At 37.7% G+C, this 20,870-nt stretch overlaps 1 protein-coding gene and 1 pseudogene across 1 annotated transcript; one reads left to right on the top strand and one right to left on the bottom strand.

Moving 5' to 3' along the window:
• The first annotated feature begins 1,031 nt into the window (after nucleotides 1-1,031).
• Nucleotides 1,032-4,084, top strand: LOC144640041 (uncharacterized; annotated as a pseudogene).
• A 392-nt stretch (nucleotides 4,085-4,476) lies between these two features.
• Nucleotides 4,477-8,533, bottom strand: LOC144640042 (uncharacterized). Its single transcript, XM_078499273.1, has 3 exons — nucleotides 7,917-8,533; nucleotides 6,328-6,373; nucleotides 4,477-4,966 (listed from the first exon to the last, which is right to left on the bottom strand). The coding sequence occupies exons 2-3, from the start codon at nucleotides 6,331-6,333 to the stop codon at nucleotides 4,643-4,645; spliced, it is 330 nt and encodes a 109-aa protein (XP_078355399.1). The 5' UTR covers nucleotides 6,334-6,373; nucleotides 7,917-8,533; the 3' UTR covers nucleotides 4,477-4,642.
• Between the last annotated feature and the right edge of the window lie 12,337 nt (nucleotides 8,534-20,870).

Here is a 20,870-nt window from a genome sequence, read left to right as displayed (position 1 = left end):
CGCTTTTTTCCCTAACGGTTACTTTACGGTGATCTTCGCAACAAACGTCTGTCAAAGATCACAGATTCCTGTTCGAGACGGTTGATGCAGACTACGATCCATAATCTCTACCAACAAGAACCGTGCTAGCAGACGCGTCAAAGATAAATTCACACCACCTGACTACCACCGGGCAATGGCTTTAATTTCGGAAATGAACTCACAAGTATATCACGAGATCAAGTCTGCCAAAGACGCAAAATTTGCTACTCTGCTTGGTGAAGCGACTCCCAACGTAAACACCGTAAATGAAGCCACCACCCTCGAAAAAAAAAAACAATCGTCACCATTCCTGAAGACCTACCCCTTAACAACGCAGAGTATTCTGTACTCAGCAAGGGTCTTACATTTGTTCTTGTTAACCATAAGAACGATGAGTACCGGTTAAAGCTGACTGTGAGAAGTTCTACCGCCGCCTGCGCCTAAAAGCTCATTTTCATGATCGTGAAGATGCTGACCAAGTGCCTGACAATGATCCCTTCACTAGGTTTGACAGCAAGACCTCTACTTGTACGCCTCCTGAAGGGAGATTCTCTGCACTTGACCATTACATAGATCGCTGCCGCCGATCTATCGCTTCTCGCAACTACATGAAACGTGCTTCCTTCTCGAACCTTTCACAGGAAGAAAAGCTAGCTCTTCAAAGCTTGAGACGTCGGAACAACATCGTTATCAAACCGGCCGACAAGGGGGGCGCAGTGGTTGTCTGGAAACAAGATCTCTACATCCAGGAAGCAAACTGCCAGCTGTCTGACAACCGTTTCTACCGACGTCTAGATTGTGACCCCATTCAGGCTGATCAAAATACCATCAAAAACATGATTGTCACATGTGAACTACCTCAGACGGCGAAACATCTTGTGGTTACCACCCCGCGCACTTCGCGTTTCTATAAGCTACCCAAGATTCACAAGCGAAACAACGCTGGACGTCCCATTGTCTCGGCATGCTGCTGCCCTACCGAGAACATCGCCTCGTACCTCGATAAAGAAATGGCGCCTTTTGTCAGACTAATCCCTACCTACGTCAAGGATACAAGCCATCTTTGAATCGTTTAGATTCGACGAGTCAGATCCCAGTCCTCGCTTCCTGTTCACCATGGACATTTAATCGTTATACACTGTCATCCCCAACCATGGTGGACTACAAACCCCCATCTTTTTCATCAACCAAAGGATTGCAAAGGAACCATCAACGCCAACCTTGACCCGCCTGGTGGAGCTGGTACTGAATCTCAATGTATTTTCATTTAAAGACCAACACTATCGCCAGATTGGAGGGGTGGCAATGGGAAGCAAAATGGTTTCCAACTATGCGTGCCTGTTTTTCGGTTACATTGAAGAACAGATCCGCTCCAACTATACCGGCTTTGTACCCCAACTTCACAAACGTTACATTGACGATGTAGTCGGAGATGCACAGTGCAGTGGCCTTGATCTGGAGGAATTCACATCTAACATCAGTGAACTGGAACTACCTTTTCTCGACATCAAGCTGGTAAATTAAAAACAACACCTTACAGACGTCCGGGCACTAAAGGAGACAGATACACACAACTACCTCCATCATACGTCACTCCATCCGGATCATTGTAAAAAGGCAATTCCATACAACCAGTTTCTTCGACTCCGCCGGGTCTGTTCTGATAATGACGATTTTGTAGCCAGAACCTCAGAAATGAAGACCTACTCCTGGTGCGTGGTTACCCCGAGGCCTCACTCGACAACGACCTACGCAGGGTATCAACTGTCCACCGAGACAACGCACTATCACCACTCATCACACCGGAAAGACAACGCAGAGAATAGAGTGCCGCTCGTGTTAACTTACAAACCCTTCAACACAGGCACAAAGCGCATTTTTTTTTTATTCATTACAATAGAAAAAATACACACAAATAACGTATAAATATACAAATACAATAATTGAAAATAAAAGAAAAAAAAAACTTACAAGTATAATATAGTTATTAGCACACTAGATCGAAAATTACAATACATCTTTGGAATAATAATTTTCCTGACGCTATTACTCATCCTACAGTACACTCTTATTTCAAATAATTCGCTTTAACTACATTTAAATTTTTCAAAGATGTATTTAAATTTTACATTGGCTAAGAATTCATTTAATGACAGCTTTCCATTCAATAATTTCTGATTGTATACATAATATTTTGCATATAAAAAGGTGAAGTTTAACTTTCTAATGATATCTATTTCTTTGTTTATGTTATCCTTGTCCTTACCAAAAATTAATTCAGGTGGAGAGAGGGTAAGAGAGGTGGCATTTTCTTTATTAAATCATTTTATAACCTCTGCGAAGAATAATTGGCTCCAATTACAGTTGTAGAAAGTGTGAATTATGGAGTCATTCAATTTACAATATGGACACTTCGCGTCCTCTACCAAAGAAATAATTCCTTTTTGGTGACTACTATTCTGTGTAAGAGTTTGAAATAAAATTCCCTAAGCTTATCATCTCTACATACGTTTCTTACGCGACTAAAAAAAGGTTGTAGAGATGCTTGACCAATTTGCAAGTTTCTTTCCCATTTGGAGGTAGCCTTCGGTTCAATTTGTTCTTTATTTACGAGGAGCCGATAATAATCTTTGTTTTTCATTTTGGTTAAGTTGATGGAGGTCTCTGGGGAGAGGTGAAACATAGTGCTAGACAATAAACCTGCTCTGTCTACGGGGTATGACATCGCACGTTCTACAAGATGCCTGGGAATTGCAGAAACTACTTGAAAATAAATGAGAAAGTTGCATCTAAGATCATATTTCTGAACAAATTCTGTGTAAGAAAGGAATTTTCCATCTGATTTAAGAAGGTCTCGCACGAGATAAATGCCTCGATTAAACCAGTCCCTATAAGAAATGGTGCGACTGTTGATTAGAATATCTTTGTTGTTAAATAAAATCAATTCCTGACCGGACTGGTTTGAAAAGGAATTCTTTTATTTCCAGGAAATACAAGAGAATTAATTTGTAGAATTGGGGCAGATCGATTTTCTCGAGGAAGTGTTTGTTGTAGTTGCATCGTAATATAAAATTTAAACCGCCGCATTTTACGAAAAAGTAACTAGGAATTGTCTTCCAAGATTCCCTGCGGGTTGGATCATCGTCTAGAAGTCTGGAAATCCAAGCTAGCTTTATTGATTTTGCTAAGGCATCTATACTAGGAGCCCTCAGACCACCTTGATCATAATATAAGATCATCAATTTACGCTTAAGTTTGTCCTTTTTATTTTTCCAAATGAATTTAAAAATGGTTGAATTTACCTCCCCTAGGTATTCCCGAGGAACATCGAGGCTAGAGATTGGCACAAAGCGCATCCTGCTGGACAACTTCGACACCTTGTCCACTGATCCTGAGACACGAAAGATTTTCACCGAGTTCCCCATTGTGTCGTATCGACGGGGCAAAAACCTCAAGGATGTTCTTGTGCACTCCTCTGGCTACACGCACTCAGATGCCGGAACATATCCCTGCCGACGTCCTCGATGCCTGACGTGCAAGTACACCACACCCCAAACAAATGTACAGGGCCCCGAGAGCGTCTATACCATCCGTGATCGCTTCACCTGTCAGTCTGAAAATGTGGTCTATTGCATCATTTATCGCCGTTGTTCCGTTGTATACATCGGTGAGACTGGGAGGCGCCTCCGGGAAAGTTTCAGTGAGCACTTGCGAAGTATCCGCAACCACTCTCCTGGCTTCCCGGTGGCTGAACGTTTCAACTCAGCCTCCCACTCACTCGACGACATAGTGGTTTGTGGCTTGAAACAGTGCAGTGGCGGCAACACGCGCCGGAAACAGCAGGAAATGCGACTGATTTTCGAGCTCGGTTCTCTCAGACCGAGCGGACTGAACATTAATTTCAGTTTTATTTGACTGATCCTGCGCATATCAACAACATGCGCCGTGTATTTCATTTCAACATCAATTCATAATTAATCGACTGTGTGAATTTTGCGCGCCCAAGACGAGCGCGCGCGCGAGCCGTTTGTTTTTTGTATGGCGCAACTCGCGTTTAAACATTGGCATTTCGAACATAACACTGAAGAAGGGCTCAGCCCGAAACATCTGTTTTATTTTTTTTTCCTCAAATTTCTTTACGTCGATATTGCAACAACATGTTACTCGAATGTGAAAAACCGTTTTCCATCACTGCACTAGTGTCAGATGTAGGTTTATTTGTGTATTTTATAGTTATAGATTAATCTGGTGCAGATCCAGAAAACGGTGTAGATAAGGGTGATGTAATATGCTATTAATTTAATGAAACTTGTAAATCATTGTATAGTCACAGTGGTTTATGCACTTAGCTATAATCTTGTTTGCATACGTGCCACTACAATCCCAATGGGCAAGGGAGAAGGGAAGGAGGGGAGGGGACGAACATCAAGTAAGCTATCATACAACTAGTTCCTTTAGCTCGTTCTTTTTAATTTACAATTTTTAAACACTGAATTTCTTACAACTTTTTTTTTTATCTTATCCAGAATGTTCTTTTTTCCCCTTATATCATGATGCTTTAAGCTGAAACTTATTAATTTGTCTTGTTGTTATTTAAATTTTGGGTTGATGATTTCTGATTTTAGCAATTACAGTAGAAGGTAACACCACAGAATAATAGGCTGGTGCAGCGAGCCTGCTTGTTGTCATATAAGTACTTCTTCTTGGCCCCTGAAACATTTTCGTCCTCAGTTCGTCCCTCGCAGCATCTGAGCTCTACGCCACAGAAGGTAGTTGTGTAACAGCGGGCCTCATCCATCTGCGAATCGCTTTGCACGTTCTTCTGATAGAAGGTGATGCTCTTGGCCTCAGCCGCATGTTCTTCCTCGTTTGCAGGTTTGCCAACTGTCTTGGTGACCATAGTTAGAACGGCAAACATCATCAGAAGGCTAAAAACAACTGCAGGCTAAAAGTAAAAAGTAAAAAGATGAGAAACAATGGTGTCAATTGGCTATAGATCCAAAGACAGTCCTTGAATTTATTTGTAATAATAAAATTATCCCTACTATACTGTGTGTACAATAACAAGTGTTCATGTTGATGCATAAATGGACGCAAGAACACATAGAGACCATGAAACTAGTGAAAGTTATTTAATGTTGGCTTGACCAGACTTGACTTGCTGTCGAAGAAAGGGGCAATGAAAAAAGGCTAACATCGACATCCACATGCATTGGCAGCTTCCATAACGTGATTTAGGAAGACTGGCTTGACACAACATTTGACTAAAGAAAATCTGAGGGAATTAAAGCCTTTACGAGCAGATATTCACCAAAATGTTCCATCGGATGCTCCTGACTTTACAACAGCTTCGACTTGCTTTGATCTCGGAACTTTTAGAGGTTGTATGATGTAAAAACAGATTAGGAAAAACAATTTAAAAAACAGCAATTGCAGTGCATTAACTACAAGGGGCTGCAAAACGAATATATCCATTTTGAAACAATGAATGGGAACAACCAGAGGGTATTTAAGAAAAAGTCTTGAAAAGTCATTTTTTTCATATAGAAAAAAAATGAAACTTAAGGTTAATCTGTTCCGATATTTTTTTGCGGAATATTACAGTGGCAGAAACTTATAAGGAAAGAAATTTTATCACCTAAATCTGTTAAGCTCTTGTGTTTTAGCTCTCCCGAAAATCGAAGCTTGAATTTTACAGTCCCCAAAACGACATTTTCACCCCTTCGAGAATAACAGGCTCTATATTTTCCACGTAATAAGTGAGGTGAGTACAGGATTTACGATATATTTGAATTCCTCTGATTAGTTAACAAGAGCTAGCTTCGTCTTGCTTTGATCTTGGATCTTTCAGTGCAGCTAGTTTGATTGAAAAGTAATCTACTTTTCTTATTGACGACTCCCTAACTCTTATTAAAACAAAACATATTTTTTTGCCCTCAGCTTAATAGTTGAGATGGGAGGCGCGGTGGCCTAATGCTTAGCGCCCTGGACTTTGGATTGAACGGTTCGGGTTCGAGCCCTGGACAGGGTTACTGTGTTGTGCTCTTGGGCAGGACATTTTACTCTCATCGTGCCTCTCTCCACCTAATATAAATGGGTATAAATGGGTACCGATGAATTTACTGCTGGGGGAAAACTCTGCGATGGACTAGCATTCCATGCAGGGGGGACTAGCCGCTTAATGCCACAGGTAAGTATGGGCCACTTGGCCCGAGGCTTTACCCTTTAATAGTTTAGGAAATAACAAATGGGACAACTAGGCTAGGGGAAAGAGTACAATCCCAGAGAGAGGTTCAAAATACCTACCTTCATTTTGTCTTCACCGACTGCAAGACTGTTCTCAGTAAAACACCTGCAAGATAAAAACAGTCCAGTCAATCTACGATTCGTGCTCAAAAAATTGCAACAGAATTGTTCGCACTCTCGTGCGTTCAAAAATGGTTCAATCAGTAAGATACTAAAAGTTCTCCTAAATCCGCTCTGTAGGGAATCCAAGCCAATTAAAACCACGCTTTTTTAAAAAAGTAATATTTCTGTCCGTATGTGTGTTCATTTTGCTAAAAAGCTTGTATAATGTGAATATGCGTATTCGTACCATTTTACTTATATATTTCTTAATGACATTAAGCAAAGTAACTCGTTGAAAGCATTTACGAATGCCATGAAAGATCATCTTTATAACATTTAAAATTTTTTCCCTTATATAGTTAATTAATATTGTAAATTTTGTAAATAGAATTTGAAAACATTTGTAAGGATATTTATATTTAAGTCATTGTAATGATTATTTTTTGTTTAAATGGAGGTTCGCCGCTGCTATAATAGCGTTGCACTGCAGAAGGAACTCCATTTTGTAAAAAGAAATTTTGAAGTGTCTTTTTGCATTAGCTTTCGGGTGAGGTATTTTGCCATATTTTTATTTTAACTGAATAATTATAACATAGCGCGCGCAAGCCTTATCTAATTCCTATTGAGCGATCATGGTATAAATATCTATCTACGCACGGCTGTGCGTAAATAAGATGACGTGTACATTTGCATTTTACGCTAAGTCGAGTTTTATAGCTGCGAGTTCCCATCGTTTAGTTCGAGTTGGCTTTTACCTCTCGTATCCAATTAGGGCGAAAAGAAAATTGTTTTAAATAGAAATTCTTGGACATTTCCGTTTGACGTAAACGAAGTGATGGTGCGATGTTCACTTTTTGAGTTGAATGAACCCGCGAGAAGAGGGAACAAAAGAGTTTTCTTTCGAATATTTTCTCAAACAAACTCCTCCAAAGTCGTGTATACGTCCTGGAAAATTGTGAAACGGTTAAGTTTTATGGGAAGATCTGAAGCAGTATATTTTGTGGAAGTTATACGCCTTGTGCAAGTCTAACAAAGAAAGCGTTTACATTATAAACTTTAATACTTGTTTACGGCTCCACGGCTGTCATGAAGACTACTTATATAATGCTGAAACTGAAGCGAAATTAAGCGCAAAGTGTTGAGTTTACAAGTTTTCGTAAGGTTAAATTATTTGCTGCTTTTCTTCTTCATTCAGTCGCCTTTTTTGGTACATTCACAAGTATCTTCAATTAAACATTTCGCATCAATCCTTTTGTTTTACGTAGTTGAGTTAACTTTAACAATTTTGTGGCTTTAGGGAAGGCCGTTTGTTGTATTTCTTGTGTTTCAAAACTCGACAAATTTGCAATTTTTTACTTTGTAGTCGTTATGTTATAAAAGAATTGATTCATGCTTTTAGACTACGCTTGATTACGCTTCTTCCGTGCTCTCCAAACTTCCCGCGTGCATCCATAGCTCGATATACGCACACTTAGCGACACGCTAAGCATGAACCAATTCTTAATTCTTACCCAAAAAGTTGCTCTTACGGTATCTAAAAAACTTACCTTTCAAACAACTCAGTGCCTGTGTCGAAAGGGCGAAAGCGGAAATCTAAACGAAAGGAAAGGAATAGAATCAAAATATGAAATTTAGCATGCAAAAACACAACTACAAGCTAACATCAGCAAATTCTCCAATACTTACTTGTCGCTGTTCAACGGGGAATAAACTTCTCGTTTAAAGACCGTCACTGTTATACCCCGGTCGTGTTTGTCTTTTAATTTGTTTGCCACGTTTTTTTTTCTAACCATAATTTACTAGGATATAATTACGTCTGAGTGTGATTCTGCCTGAATAAACAAAAGCGAAGGCAGAATTCAGATTAAATGGATAGTATTTTTTATGTCGTTTTCTTTATTAAAAACCCCTAATTCTGGTAGAAATGTTTCGGTTTAAGATTTGTCGACAATAAGTAAATTTCTCGTTATTTTTTAATTGCAAAAAGAAATATATTCAGTATAAGGCACTGGAGAAAAATAATTAACATTAACATTATTATAAAATTAACAGTATTTTCATAGCGTGAGCAATAAATTAAACTTTCAAAACTTCTGTTTGTCAACTATGGCTTCACAGTGCCTGTGTATATAAACTTCAATTAATCCTTTTAACTACGATTTTAAAAACAAGGCGTATTTTTTAAACCTGAACCTAGACCGTATATTTATTTTATTATTAAATTAGCAGAATTGCCAAATCTTGAGGCAGTACATTAAACTGCCATAACTTCTGTTTGTCAACTATGGAACACGGCGCCTGTGTATTTTAACCTCAATAAACCCTTTTAACTAAGATTTCAAAAACAAGGCATGCTTTCTAAACTTGAACCTACACCGTATATTTTTCAGACCAGAAACTTTTTATTGTTATATTTTTTATCCTTTTGGAATCAAGTGCAACATTGTTAATAAAGAGAGGAATCGTTCTTCAGACCTTTTTAACGAAACTGTTGTCTGACCAACATACATGCACTGTCTAGTTTTGTTAAAAGTTATTTACTAGTGTGCTGAAGCTAATTTTTTTTTTTAAAAAGCGAGTTTAGCGTGCACGGAGGTTTGATCTTAAATTAAGGCGGCCCCAACCTATTTAATAACTTGATGGTTACTCTTTTGAGACGCGCTTTTTGGCAGGAAAATTTACACTATTTTTTTATATTTTTGCATCTTAAATGAAAAATGTTCGAATTTAAAGAAAAAAAGAAATCGGTGAAATATTTTCTGCTAAAAAGCGCGTCTAAAAAATTTAACCATAAATAGATTCACGCCACCTTAAAATGTCGGGCAGTCTTTTCAGATTATGTCAACGGTCTTGGAAAAATCACCAAATACTAATAACAGTTTGCTATCCCCGGCTTAAACAGTTCACTTAAAATCTTTATTTTGTTGTTCTCAGTAGGCAAATTTCATGCATAAGCGAAGGTTCTTAGTCATAATTTTGAGCACTGTTTTGGCCAAAATGCAGCAGAATCCCCGTAATAGTGCCCTTGTAAAGCAGCAGACAGGTTATGCTATATTTATTTTAAGTATAATGTTCGTTAACGAATGATTTAATCTCTTCTTATATTTTTAAACAAAAACAAATACACGAGAAGAAAAATTTTGCGTTCGTGAAACTTTACACATATTGTCATAACTTCAGAAACGAACTGGAGGAGGGGGTACTTCCCGAAAATCGACCCGCCTTCTGAAACCCTTACCCTATTTCACACTAAAATGTGAAATTTTTTATACCCTATTTATGACCTGACTAAAGGCGATGCCTCCTTTCAGATCGGACCCTTCCCAGTAACTACTTCGGTTTGCGTAAACACTTGAGGAGGGTTTCAAATTCCCCGTGTTTATTAAATCACACGAGCGAAAAGAGAAAACAGGTACTGTTCTTATTTTTTCCTGCCCGCGCGAAAGATTGAAAAATCGTAGAAAGACAGCATTTTGGGAAAAGAAAATGTTGAATAAAAACTCTCAAGATTATAAGACATTTTAGTTTGCAGCATTTGCTCTACATTTTTACTTGTCATTCGTATTTTGAGTTATCCCGTTCATTGCGTGTTTTAAAACAGGGCTGTGTTTATAAACAGTCTACATTTGTCTCTTTTCAGTCTACAACCATGTCTCAAACCTGACGTTTTTTTGCTCGGCTCATACATTTGATTGTGAAAGATTGAACTTTAAGTGTTCACGTTTTTTGTCACAACGATGCAAACAGACCCAAAATGGGCTTTTAGCTTTTGCTTGATATCGTGTTTGTCAAATTTAATAAATTCGAACAGCTGGGATCTTAGGTTCACGATATGACCACTCGATCATGTCGGCGGCAAAATGTCGTAAGGATTTGTATGAAACTTTATAGTTAATAGTAGCATTTAATCAATTGATTTAACAGTAGGCTACCTTCCTATAGAATTCCTTATAACTTAAGCTATTTCTGATTAAAAAATTATTTTAGCCCACCTTATCTATTTATTTGAATACGACGGGGTTTGAAACTTTTGCTGGGGAGCCCGAGCGCTGATTTCAACAAAAATATATCGATTGAGGAAAAGTTAATATAAGCTTGTGGGGCATCCCGAGTAGAATTAAAGGCTCTATGAGCAAAGTCGTGAATGTGGTATATTATAAACTGATAGCCCAGAATTAGCCAAAATAAATTTTAAATGTCTGCTGACAAACGACAATTTTTGTAATTGTCTATGAAATCTGTTAAACGTACGTCATAGTTGAGTCATGTTTAAAATTCTAGCTGGTAAGTGATAAATAACCCCATATTCTAACTGAAAACTAACCATCCAGTAGTCCATCGAGGCCTTCTAGCTAAGCAGCTAAGAAGTGAAGATTATTTCAGAGCTTAAAATAATTAATGCTGAGAGAGACACGTATAGTGGTAACAAGATATGAGGTACCTTAAGATGCTGCGAAGCTGGTAATGGAAAGAAGCTAGGGAATTTTTTTTTCACCAAACTGTTTCACATTTGCTAAAGGGTTCTTTAATTAATAACCAGGTAACTCAGCCATTTTATACAGGGCAGTGGTATTATTCGACATACATTTTTCTCTGTTAAAGAATGGCAGACACTGTGACAGAAGGCAAATAATTAAAAGAAACTAACAGATGCCTCATACATGTGACTTTAAGAATTGAAATTGGCAGGAAACAGTAAAGTCAACATAATTTATTATCAATTTAGAGGCCTGATACATGTAACAAATGAAAACTGCTGCTTATTTCCTTTTCTGGTATCTTTACTTGCAACCAAAAAGTTTACTTTACCCCTTTACATGCCACGAAAATCATCAATGCATTTTAATTAGCCTTATTAATTCGTTTTTAAATAATCTCTATACATTGCCAGCCATCCTGTATAGATTTGGTGGCCATGTTGGATTAAAGGATCTGAACCTTAAAGCTTGTTTATCTTTTACTCTTTGTTTTCAGCAGTCAATAACAATAACTTCCAAATATTTTATTTTTCAAGCTGTACAGTCTGCTAAAAGTCAATTTATAGAGAGCAGTATTCACTGTTTGTGAAATAAGAGTAAATTTGAAATAAAATTCTTTTTCTGATCATGTGTTTCATACAAGTTACTGCAGGATGTTCATTCCAGCCCACACCTCTTGACAGCCTAGCCCCATGCAGAGTTCAGTGATGTGCTGTATTGCAGGATATTGTTTTGGCGAATCTGTAAATTAATTCAAAATTCTATGTGCCTTGTTAAAATAAATCTGTCGGACAACACGTACAACAAACCATCTAAGTGTAAGCAATTTGTTATTTATCAGCATGGCATGCAACCAGGTTCCTTTTCGGCTGAGATGACTGCATGCATTTATTTGGGGGGGGGGGGGGGGGGAGGCATAGGACATGTACAGAAATCGACCTTAAGGTTACTATTGTTATATTAGTGGCTATTACATTTTAGCGATTTTAGTGAGTTGGGCGAAAATCGCTAAATTTAGTACTTGCTAAAATTTGTCTTGGTCAAATTTCAAGTACTTCCCCGGTACCCCCTTCCCACCCTAATGGAACACAAAAATGGATACTGGTAACTTTGTTCTTTTAGGCAATGCAATTTATGTTCATTCAATGTCAAGATACCGTAGTTTTTTTCTTTTACTGAACATTTATTTTCATCTTAGCCATATGTTCATCACCGGCCAGTAAAAGCTGGTTTACACGATATTACTATTTTTTGAAGTTTTTGGAAAATCCCTATATTAAATAGTCGCTAAATCTTGCTCAGAAAAAATCGCTAAAATTAATAGCCGCTAACAATAGTACTCTCTCAGTATTTCTTTGAATGTCTACCCCATAGCACTCAGTGGATGTTGACAAAGCAAAAAATTACCTGAGTGCAATGATACACCCCTGGAGAACTACAATTACCACAGTTGAACTAACATGTCCCTTTTTTGACAGACCATGTGTATGAAGAAAAAATAATTGTAATAATAATAATAATAATAATTTATTCAGCTCATATTAAAGTTTACAGTTTTTTTTCGTATTCTTAATAAAATAGAAATAAGGTATTACAGGAATTGTAAGGGACTGATGCATAATACTGTGTTTACAAATGTAGTTCTGCCTTCAAAAGCAGAGAGGATTCACATAAGGCTTGCTACTTAATGAGCTACGAATGCCAGAGGAAATTTTGATTTAAGTTTAAGTCACGAGATAGATGTACTTTTTTATTTTTATTTTTTTTTTTTATTAATAATACACAACAAAACTTACAGAACAGTACTTACGTAGATTTACGGGATAATGCTTACAGTATATTATTTACATTACTTTCAATAGACTACAATACATTATTACATCACTTACAAACATTTAATTACAGCAGTTTGACATAACATTGTCTTTTCCCTATATGTACTTACTAATCATAGTCGCCACATACAATTCTAAAAGCTATAACAGATGTTTAAACGGTTATTTATGTTTACACTATATTTATAATTTTAAGATTTACAAAATAAAGGCCCATGTTAGCTGAAAATTTTCTAATGATTTTTTTGCAATTGCGATCTCCCTAAGTATTTGCAATTTGTCTTTTACCCGTAGTAGAAAGCTTTGGAAACAAAGTTCATCTTGTAGACCATTTGTGCAGAAAATGTAATATTTTGCTAGTAGAATAAGGTAATTTAGAGGCTGCCAGTGCGATGTCTTTTCAAAAAAGCCGTACAATATTTTACTTTGATCTAAGCGTATCGTTTCGCGCGTTTTCTCGTACCACCAGCTATGAAAAGTTTTCCAAAAGGAGGTCGTTTTGATGCAAGTAACTAATAAATGGTTCAAGGTTTGTATTTCGTTTTTGCAAAGAGGACAGGTATCGTTTTCTGAGATACCGTCACGATATAAACTCATTTGGGTAGGTAGTATGTTGTGTATAATTTTAAATTGAAACATTATGATTTTAATTTCTTTTGTAATCTTAAAAGGTAGTAAGTAAACTTTCTGAACATTGTTTTCAGTAAAGCCATGACGCAGAATTTTACTTTGAGAGGTTGGTGGTTTGAAGAGGCTTGTCAAGATAGCAGAATAAATTGAACTTGTGGACAGGGCTGTGTTACCGTTTGTTGAGTTACTCTCGATTTGGAAGCGCTGTTTTATTTTATTTTTCCATGCGTTAGGAAAGGCGTCGATGAGACCGTAGAAGGTAGTAAACGGCACATTCAGGTTATATTTGGTTTTAAATTCTGCGAGATCGTAGAAATTACCTTGTTCGTCCAATAGATGATGCACGTGAACAATGTTTTGAGTGAACCAATTATTATAAAAAACTGGCTTCTTGTCAATTAAAATGTTGCGGTTGTTCCATAGAATTTCATGTCTAAGGTCTGTTTCTTTAGAATCTAATGTTTTAAAATACTGCCAGTATTCTAGTATTGACCGATAAAAGTCCGGGAGGTTATTGAGCTTCAGCATTTTAGTTTCGTAATTACATTTTGTTAAAAAAGCAAGGTTGCCATTAAGTCGTGAGAAGTAGCCTGGAATAATTTTCCATGCGGCCGAAGATTGAGTTTGAATTCTGTTAATCCAGGCGATCTTTAATGCTTTGTCCATAATTGAAAAATCACACATTTTAAGTCCGCCGTCTTTTTTCTCACCTATGATCGTGGTTCTTTTGATTTTGGGAGGTTTACCGCCCCAAATGAAATTGAACGTAATCTTATTAATTTGCTTTATGAAGTGATCCGGAATGTGTAAAACTGAAGCATTGAAAATCAGTTTGGAAAGGCCTAGCGTTTTAACGATATTGATTTTCCCGTATAGTGTTAGTTTTCTCTTCTGCCAAGCGAGAAGAGTTTTCTCTAAGTCACGAACTTTGGCACCGAAGTTAAGATCGTCAGCATGTGCCTGATTGTGCGAGAAGAAGATACCGAGAGAAAGTATTGGCTCTTTTGGCCACCTGAAACCAAAGGGAGTGTCCTGGTTATTTTTCCATTGTCCTAGCCACATCGCCTCAGTTTTAGCTGTGTTTATTTCTAGCCCAGATTGTGCACTAAATTCTTTGAGAAAATCAAGAAGCTCGTGGACCGATTCTCTGTCACGGACAAAGACGGTGGTGTCATCAGCATATTGTGCCACTTTTATTTCATGATTGTCGACTTCGATACCTTTAATGGAAGTTTTGTTTTTTAACGCTCTTGCAAATAGTTCGATTCCTAAGACAAATAGGATTCCCGATAAAGGGCATCCTTGACGAACGCCTCGTTGTAAAGGGAAGAAGGTAGAAGCATGGCCGTTGTTAACAACACAGCTGGAGACATCTTTATATACTATTTTAATCCAGCTCATAATATCAGGTCCGAAATTAAATAGTTCGAGGGCGGCGTTAAGGTACGTCCATTCGATCGTGTCAAAGGCTTTTTTGAAATCGAGGAAAATAGCAATTCCTTTTTCATTCATTTGGCTTGTAAAGTGTATTACATCTTGTATCAAGCGGATATTTTCGCCGATATACCGACCTTTCACATAACCGGTTTGATCAACATTTATAATATCAGGTAGCACTTTTTCAACTCTTTTTGCAATGGCTTTGGTGAGGATTTTGTAGTCTACGTTTAGGAGCGATATAGGCCGCAGGTTTTCTAGAATAGTTTTGTCCTTAAATTTTTTTGGAATGAGTGAAATGATCCCTCTTCTTTGCGTTATAGAAAGCGTCCCAGATTGGAAGGCGTGATTAAAGCTTTCTGTCATTTCTTTGTTGATTTCGGACCAGAAAAAGCGGTAGAATTCTGCTGGAAATCCATCTGTGCCCGGTGTTTTTCCAGGTTGGAAGTCCTTAAGTGCTTTAAAACATTCGTTCGCGGTAACATTACCTTCGCAGGCTGCCCTTTTTTCCTCAGATAAAGGAGAAATATTTTCTTGATTAAAGAAAACTGAATCCTTGAATATTTCTGAGTTTAAGTTTTTTGATTTGTAAAGCGATTCGTAGAAAAGTCTTTCCTTCTCTAAAATCTCGAATTGATTACTTGTAAATTTGTTTTCACCAATTTTTAATCTTGTTACTGTCTTATTATTATAATTTCGTTTTTCCAGGCCATAAAAGTAATTTGTGTTTCGTTCACCTTGCTCGTGCCATCTCACCTTGCTCCTGAGAATCGCGCCTTTTGTTTTATATGCCATTATTTTTTTGAGGCGTGATTTTTCTACTTGAAGTTCAAGTATTATGCTTCTATTGTGTGGATGTTTCTCGGCTTGTGCCTGTAAGGTATTAATTTTTTCTTGTAAAGCCTTTTCATTGTCTTTGGTTCTTTTTGCTTTTCGCTTAGAGTATTTCACCGTAAAGCCCCTTATTTCCATTTTAATCAGATCCCACTTTAGGCCAGAATCCGTTAAATCAGCGTATTTTGCTTTAAATGTGGGGATATTTTCTCGTAGGGCAGCAATATAAGATTCATCTTCAAGAAGCGCAGTATTGAACTTCCAAAAACCGGGACCTTTCTTTTGGGCTGAGATATCTGATTGAATGTGGATGGATATGGCTGAATGATCACTTTCAGGTGCAAGCAAGATGTCACATGTTTTTGTTAGGTTGCAGAGTTCTTCTGAAATTAGGAAATAGTCCAATCGACATTGTATTTTTAGAGATTTGTTTCGCCATGTAAAGCGGGAAAGTTCAGGATTTAGATTTCGCCAAATGTCACGTAAATTGTGCGACGCGCAGAGCGTTTCGATTTGTTTTATGACAGAAGCTTTTTTTGTGACCGGTTTGCCGCCCATTTTGTCTTTTGGAGAGAGCGCGCAATTGAAATCACCTGCAATTAGTATTTTTTCTTCAGCGAATTCTTGTAACAGTTGATTTAGTGTTGAAAAGAACTTTAATTGTTGTTGAACATCATTAGGAGCGTAAATGTTTACGAGAACAATAGATTGTTCATCAAATGATAGTTTTAGTATAATGAACCTGCCGTTTTTATCCGTAATACATTTTTCAATTTTACTTTCCAGTGAAGGGTTTATCAGTATCATCACGCCTTTGCTGTGATTTGTGCCGTGACTAAAAAACACATTGCCGCCCCATTCATTTTGCCACTTCGATGTGCATAAATTTGTGCTATAGCATTCTTGCAGAAAAATAAAATGTTGTTTATGTCTGTGCAGCCATCGAAATATTAACCGGCGTTTAAAAGTTTTATTCAGGCCTCTTACGTTTAAAGACAGGCATTTTACAGCAAGGCGCCCAAATGTGTGACCACTTTTAATTTATTCACATTCTTTCGTGCAGATTTAATCCAATCAAAAGCCGTGGATAGCTTGCAGTTGACTTCTGATTGGATTAAATCTGCAGGAAAGAATGTGAATAAATTAAAAGTGGTCACACATTTGGGCGCCTTGCTGTAAATTTAAATCGTTAATTTCATTCATTTTTCCTTAATAAAGGATAGGAACAGAGAAATGATCTGCACATTTGGTCCAAGATGAAATATCGCAATCGCTTTTTGCGTTGTTTTATGTCCCAACTAATGTAAAGCAAAGCAAGTGATTGTAGTAATTGATTTTGCAAAGCAAATGGGCGAAAAGAACATGAGTTACACATAAGTACATACGACCGAAACATAGACATAGACCGGGCCAAACAACGAAGGAAAAACATAAAAAACTTAACCTCTATGGTAGGGTTAGTTGTTCGCTGAAATGCAGCCGCGAAGGGCTCTATTTATGCGAAGAATGTATACATAGCAAGACGATGTCCGTTTAAATTACGCTAGAGTTCTATTAAGCTACAGGTAATTCAAGCAACAAGAGCTATATTAAGCTTCAAGGGCAGAGAGTAAATCCTTAGGAATGTTTTGAGCGTTGTAATCTTTGTTGTTTATGTACAGGGTACGATTAATTACCTTTGCATCTTGACCGAGATCTCTCGCGGCGAACATAGCTTTGATAAGAACTTTTCGTTCTTCTTGGATTGCTTTTGCGTAGTCTTGAGTGATGTACGCATCTTTGTATTTCTGGGAGTTTCTGAGTCGGTTTTTGACTGCCATCACTGCGTCTTTATCCTCTCTTACCACCAACCGTGCGATAATGGGTCGCGGTCGTAATGGCGCGGTGTTGTTATGTGTTTGTCGTTTTCCCACACGGTGGACAGCATGAAAACGTAAGCCATCAGTGTCGATTTTTAACTCGTTTTGGATGATATCAAGAACAACCTCGGTGCAATCTTCTCTTGGTTCCTCCGGGATGTTTACAAACCTAAGGTTTTCCCTCCTTGTGTAGCTTTCTAAGGCAACAAGGTTTTCTTCTGCTGCGCGGAGATTTTTGGCGAGCAAAGAAGCTTCAGTTTGAGCGATGGCGAGCTGTGTTTCCAGTAGTTGTGTTTTCTGCGCTTGGTCGTCCAGCATTTTCTGGTGTGAGCTTTTAGAGTCCTTGTATGTTTTTGTCTCTTGTTGGATATCTTCGATGGTGGCCCATGCGACCTCGAGGGACTTTTCGACATCTTTCATCGCTTGTTTTACACCGTCGATTTCCTCCTTCATCTCACATCTCAAAGTTGATAATTGTGTGTGAAGGTTTGAAAAGTTGTCGTCCATTCTGCATTCAATTGAATTCAGTTTGTCCATGATCATTGTGAGAGACGTGGAGGATTCTGTATCTTTATCATCCATTATCTCTTCGCGGTTTCGCTTCGGTGTTGGCGTTGAATTGGAACTCGAACTTGATGAGCGCTCTTGTCGTTTAGACATTTAAGTTGCAGCGTGAATTTTCCATAAAAGCTCATCAAGGGATTGTTGCGACATCGACTACTTCTATTTTAGGTCACAAAAAAGAACCCATCGGGCTTTTTCAGCGGTTAGGTCACAGAGCCGTGGAGAAACGTCCGGCGGCCATCTTTCATCAATGGAATTTTTCGAGATAGATGTACTTGGGAACTTCGTTAAGGAGAGTGTGACAACGAATATAAAATATTACTAGATACAAAAACTTGACGAACGTGCAAATGAATGATCGACCGAAATTAAAGACAAAGCAAGCCAACTATAGATATCTCTAATTGTTTCGAAACGCATCAGTTTAATCTTGCTGAGTGAGACTAATTTGTAGCGGAAAATACAGCCTTATTTAGGGTGATTTATTACTTACCAACTATTTGATTGCATTTCAATGAAAGATAATTTCATATCGGCGGACTTTCAAAATAAGCTATTGATCGGCGTGCAAGTTTCTTGCTTCCTTGGCCATCCTTTCCATTGCATTGTGTGTAAATGTGGATTCGAGCACTGGCCTCACTACAAAAATTCCTTCCAGAAAGGAAAAAATATTCGTATTCTCCTGATGTACATCCACAAGTTCGCATTACAACTCGGGAAACCAGCCCTTGTCCACGTTCATCCGCCATTTTGAACTTAATTTAAACTAAATATAAAATTGCCAGGTTACCAAGGGAGTTTACACCAATTTAATTGAATTTCTCCAGCAGACCGCAATAAGTCGTTCATTGCATTCACGACTTAAAAACCATTTCCTTCACAAATTAGCCATGAATATAGATCCCTAAAAGATTAAAAGTACCTTAAAAGGTCTAACAAGCGAGAGGTGAAAATCTAACAGCTTTGCGGATAGATTTTGCTGGCAACTTCTTCGAACTCGAATAAACTCGAATAAATATATTATTCCCTCGCCATCGTAGGTTGAATTTCAGCTGCCCTCTGCTAGCTGACAGTTAATTTTAAGATTTTATTGATCAATGAAATAATAAAATTAGGCCGCCTAATTTGATTTTGCTTTGCAAGGCTCTTTGGTTTTCAATCTGAATGAAAAATTTCCAGTATCGACAGAAAAACGACGTAAACGTGTCTGGCAAACATTGTCAAGTTTCTAATTTTGCTTCTGATAAAATTCAACACTTTTTTTCTATAAAACATTGAGATAAAATTGAAAAGCTTAAAACCATCTTGATTAAACGTTTCCCAATATGAAAATGTTTCGAAGTAGGCTTAACGCCATTATCAAGTCAAAACTGAATACAAATTGGGTACCAATATTAATGCGAAAATAATTCCTAAAGGACGCGATTGGTAAAATTTTTAAAAAAAGAGAATTGCTTGCCTTCCAAATCAGCCTTCCATAGACCATGTTGCTGTTGATTCCACCCGATTGTAGAATATTTGTTTGCTGATGCCTTGGTGTAGATGTTGAGTTGTATACCTAACATAATCAGCGGCGCACAGATTACATTCAAATTTTAAAGACCACGCACTGATTATTAACAATCATTGAGAACAGCCAATCCTCTCGGTCTGAAAAAACAGGTTTAACTTGGACACCAATGTCAGCGCTCAAATTTTCGTTTGCCTTTTGACAGAATTAGCTGATTGCTGATCGTTAAATGTAAGTGGGACCATGATGCATATTTGGGTACATCGATATTGTTGATATTATGCAGAATCTTGTTAATCGCTGAATTGATCAAATTGATTAGGTAGTCAAAGTTCAGGAAAGAAGAGCGGAGCTTGTTGCACTCAACTGCTTGTTTCAGCTTTTTGATGGTCCCACTAACGTTTAAAATTTAATACGAAATATTTGAGCGCCGACATCGGTGTCCAAATTAAACCTGTCTTTCAGACCAACAAGATTGACCGTTCTTGCCCCAAAAGCCTATTATAAATAGTAAAATTTGAATGTAATCTGTGCGACGCAGATTATGTTAGGTATAAAACCCGACATTTACACCAACACATCAACGAACACAAATATTTAGTAATCGGTAGACATAAAAAGGAACTACCGAAGGATGATTGGAAGACAAGCAATTCTCTGTTTTGAAAACATGCAGATCGAAGTTTGATGCGATGCTGTTCATTAGGGAACTGAACCTCGAACCTCTTTACGTGACGCTGGAAATACTCTATTGCATCACCATATTTTTACCATTTTACTTAGGCCCGGTTCAGACGCCGATCTTTTCATGAGCCAAACCTAATTCCTTGAATTCAGTACATGAAAAGATCGGCGTCTGAATCAAATTAGAACGGCTATTTCAATTTGGAACGGGTCCCCCGTTCTTCCCGCCTGGCTTGGCCGAGAATTTCGCCTGTGGAACGCCTTTGGAACGGCTTTGATTCAGACGCCGTACTTTTCATATGCCGATCCTAATTCATAAATTATTATAATGTATTTTGCCAGCAGTTTACCTCAATTATTGGAACTGTATTAGGAACGGCCTCGGAACGGCCAAAAAGTACGGCGTCTGAATCAAGAGGCGTACTTTTGTCAATTTGGGTCGGTCCAAATTCGAATTGAGTTCGGCTCATGAAAAGTACGGCGTCTGAACCGGGCCTTAGTAATTCTTTTTAAATAAAATAAAATATTATATTCGTACCCAATTTTTATTCATTTATGATTTGATAATGATATTACGCAAACGTCGAAAGGTCGTCACAGCGACAAAACTTTTAACCAAAACGTTTTTAAGCTTTTCATTTTTATCGCAATGCCTTACAGAAAAAACCTC

Source organism: Oculina patagonica, unplaced genomic scaffold, assembly GCF_052425735.1.
Source record: "Oculina patagonica isolate OP01 unplaced genomic scaffold, crgOcupat unplaced17, whole genome shotgun sequence".
NCBI classification, from domain to species: domain Eukaryota; kingdom Metazoa; phylum Cnidaria; class Anthozoa; order Scleractinia; family Oculinidae; genus Oculina; species Oculina patagonica.
Note: the sequence above shows the minus strand (reverse complement) of the source record. Positions and strands in the feature narration are given on the sequence as shown.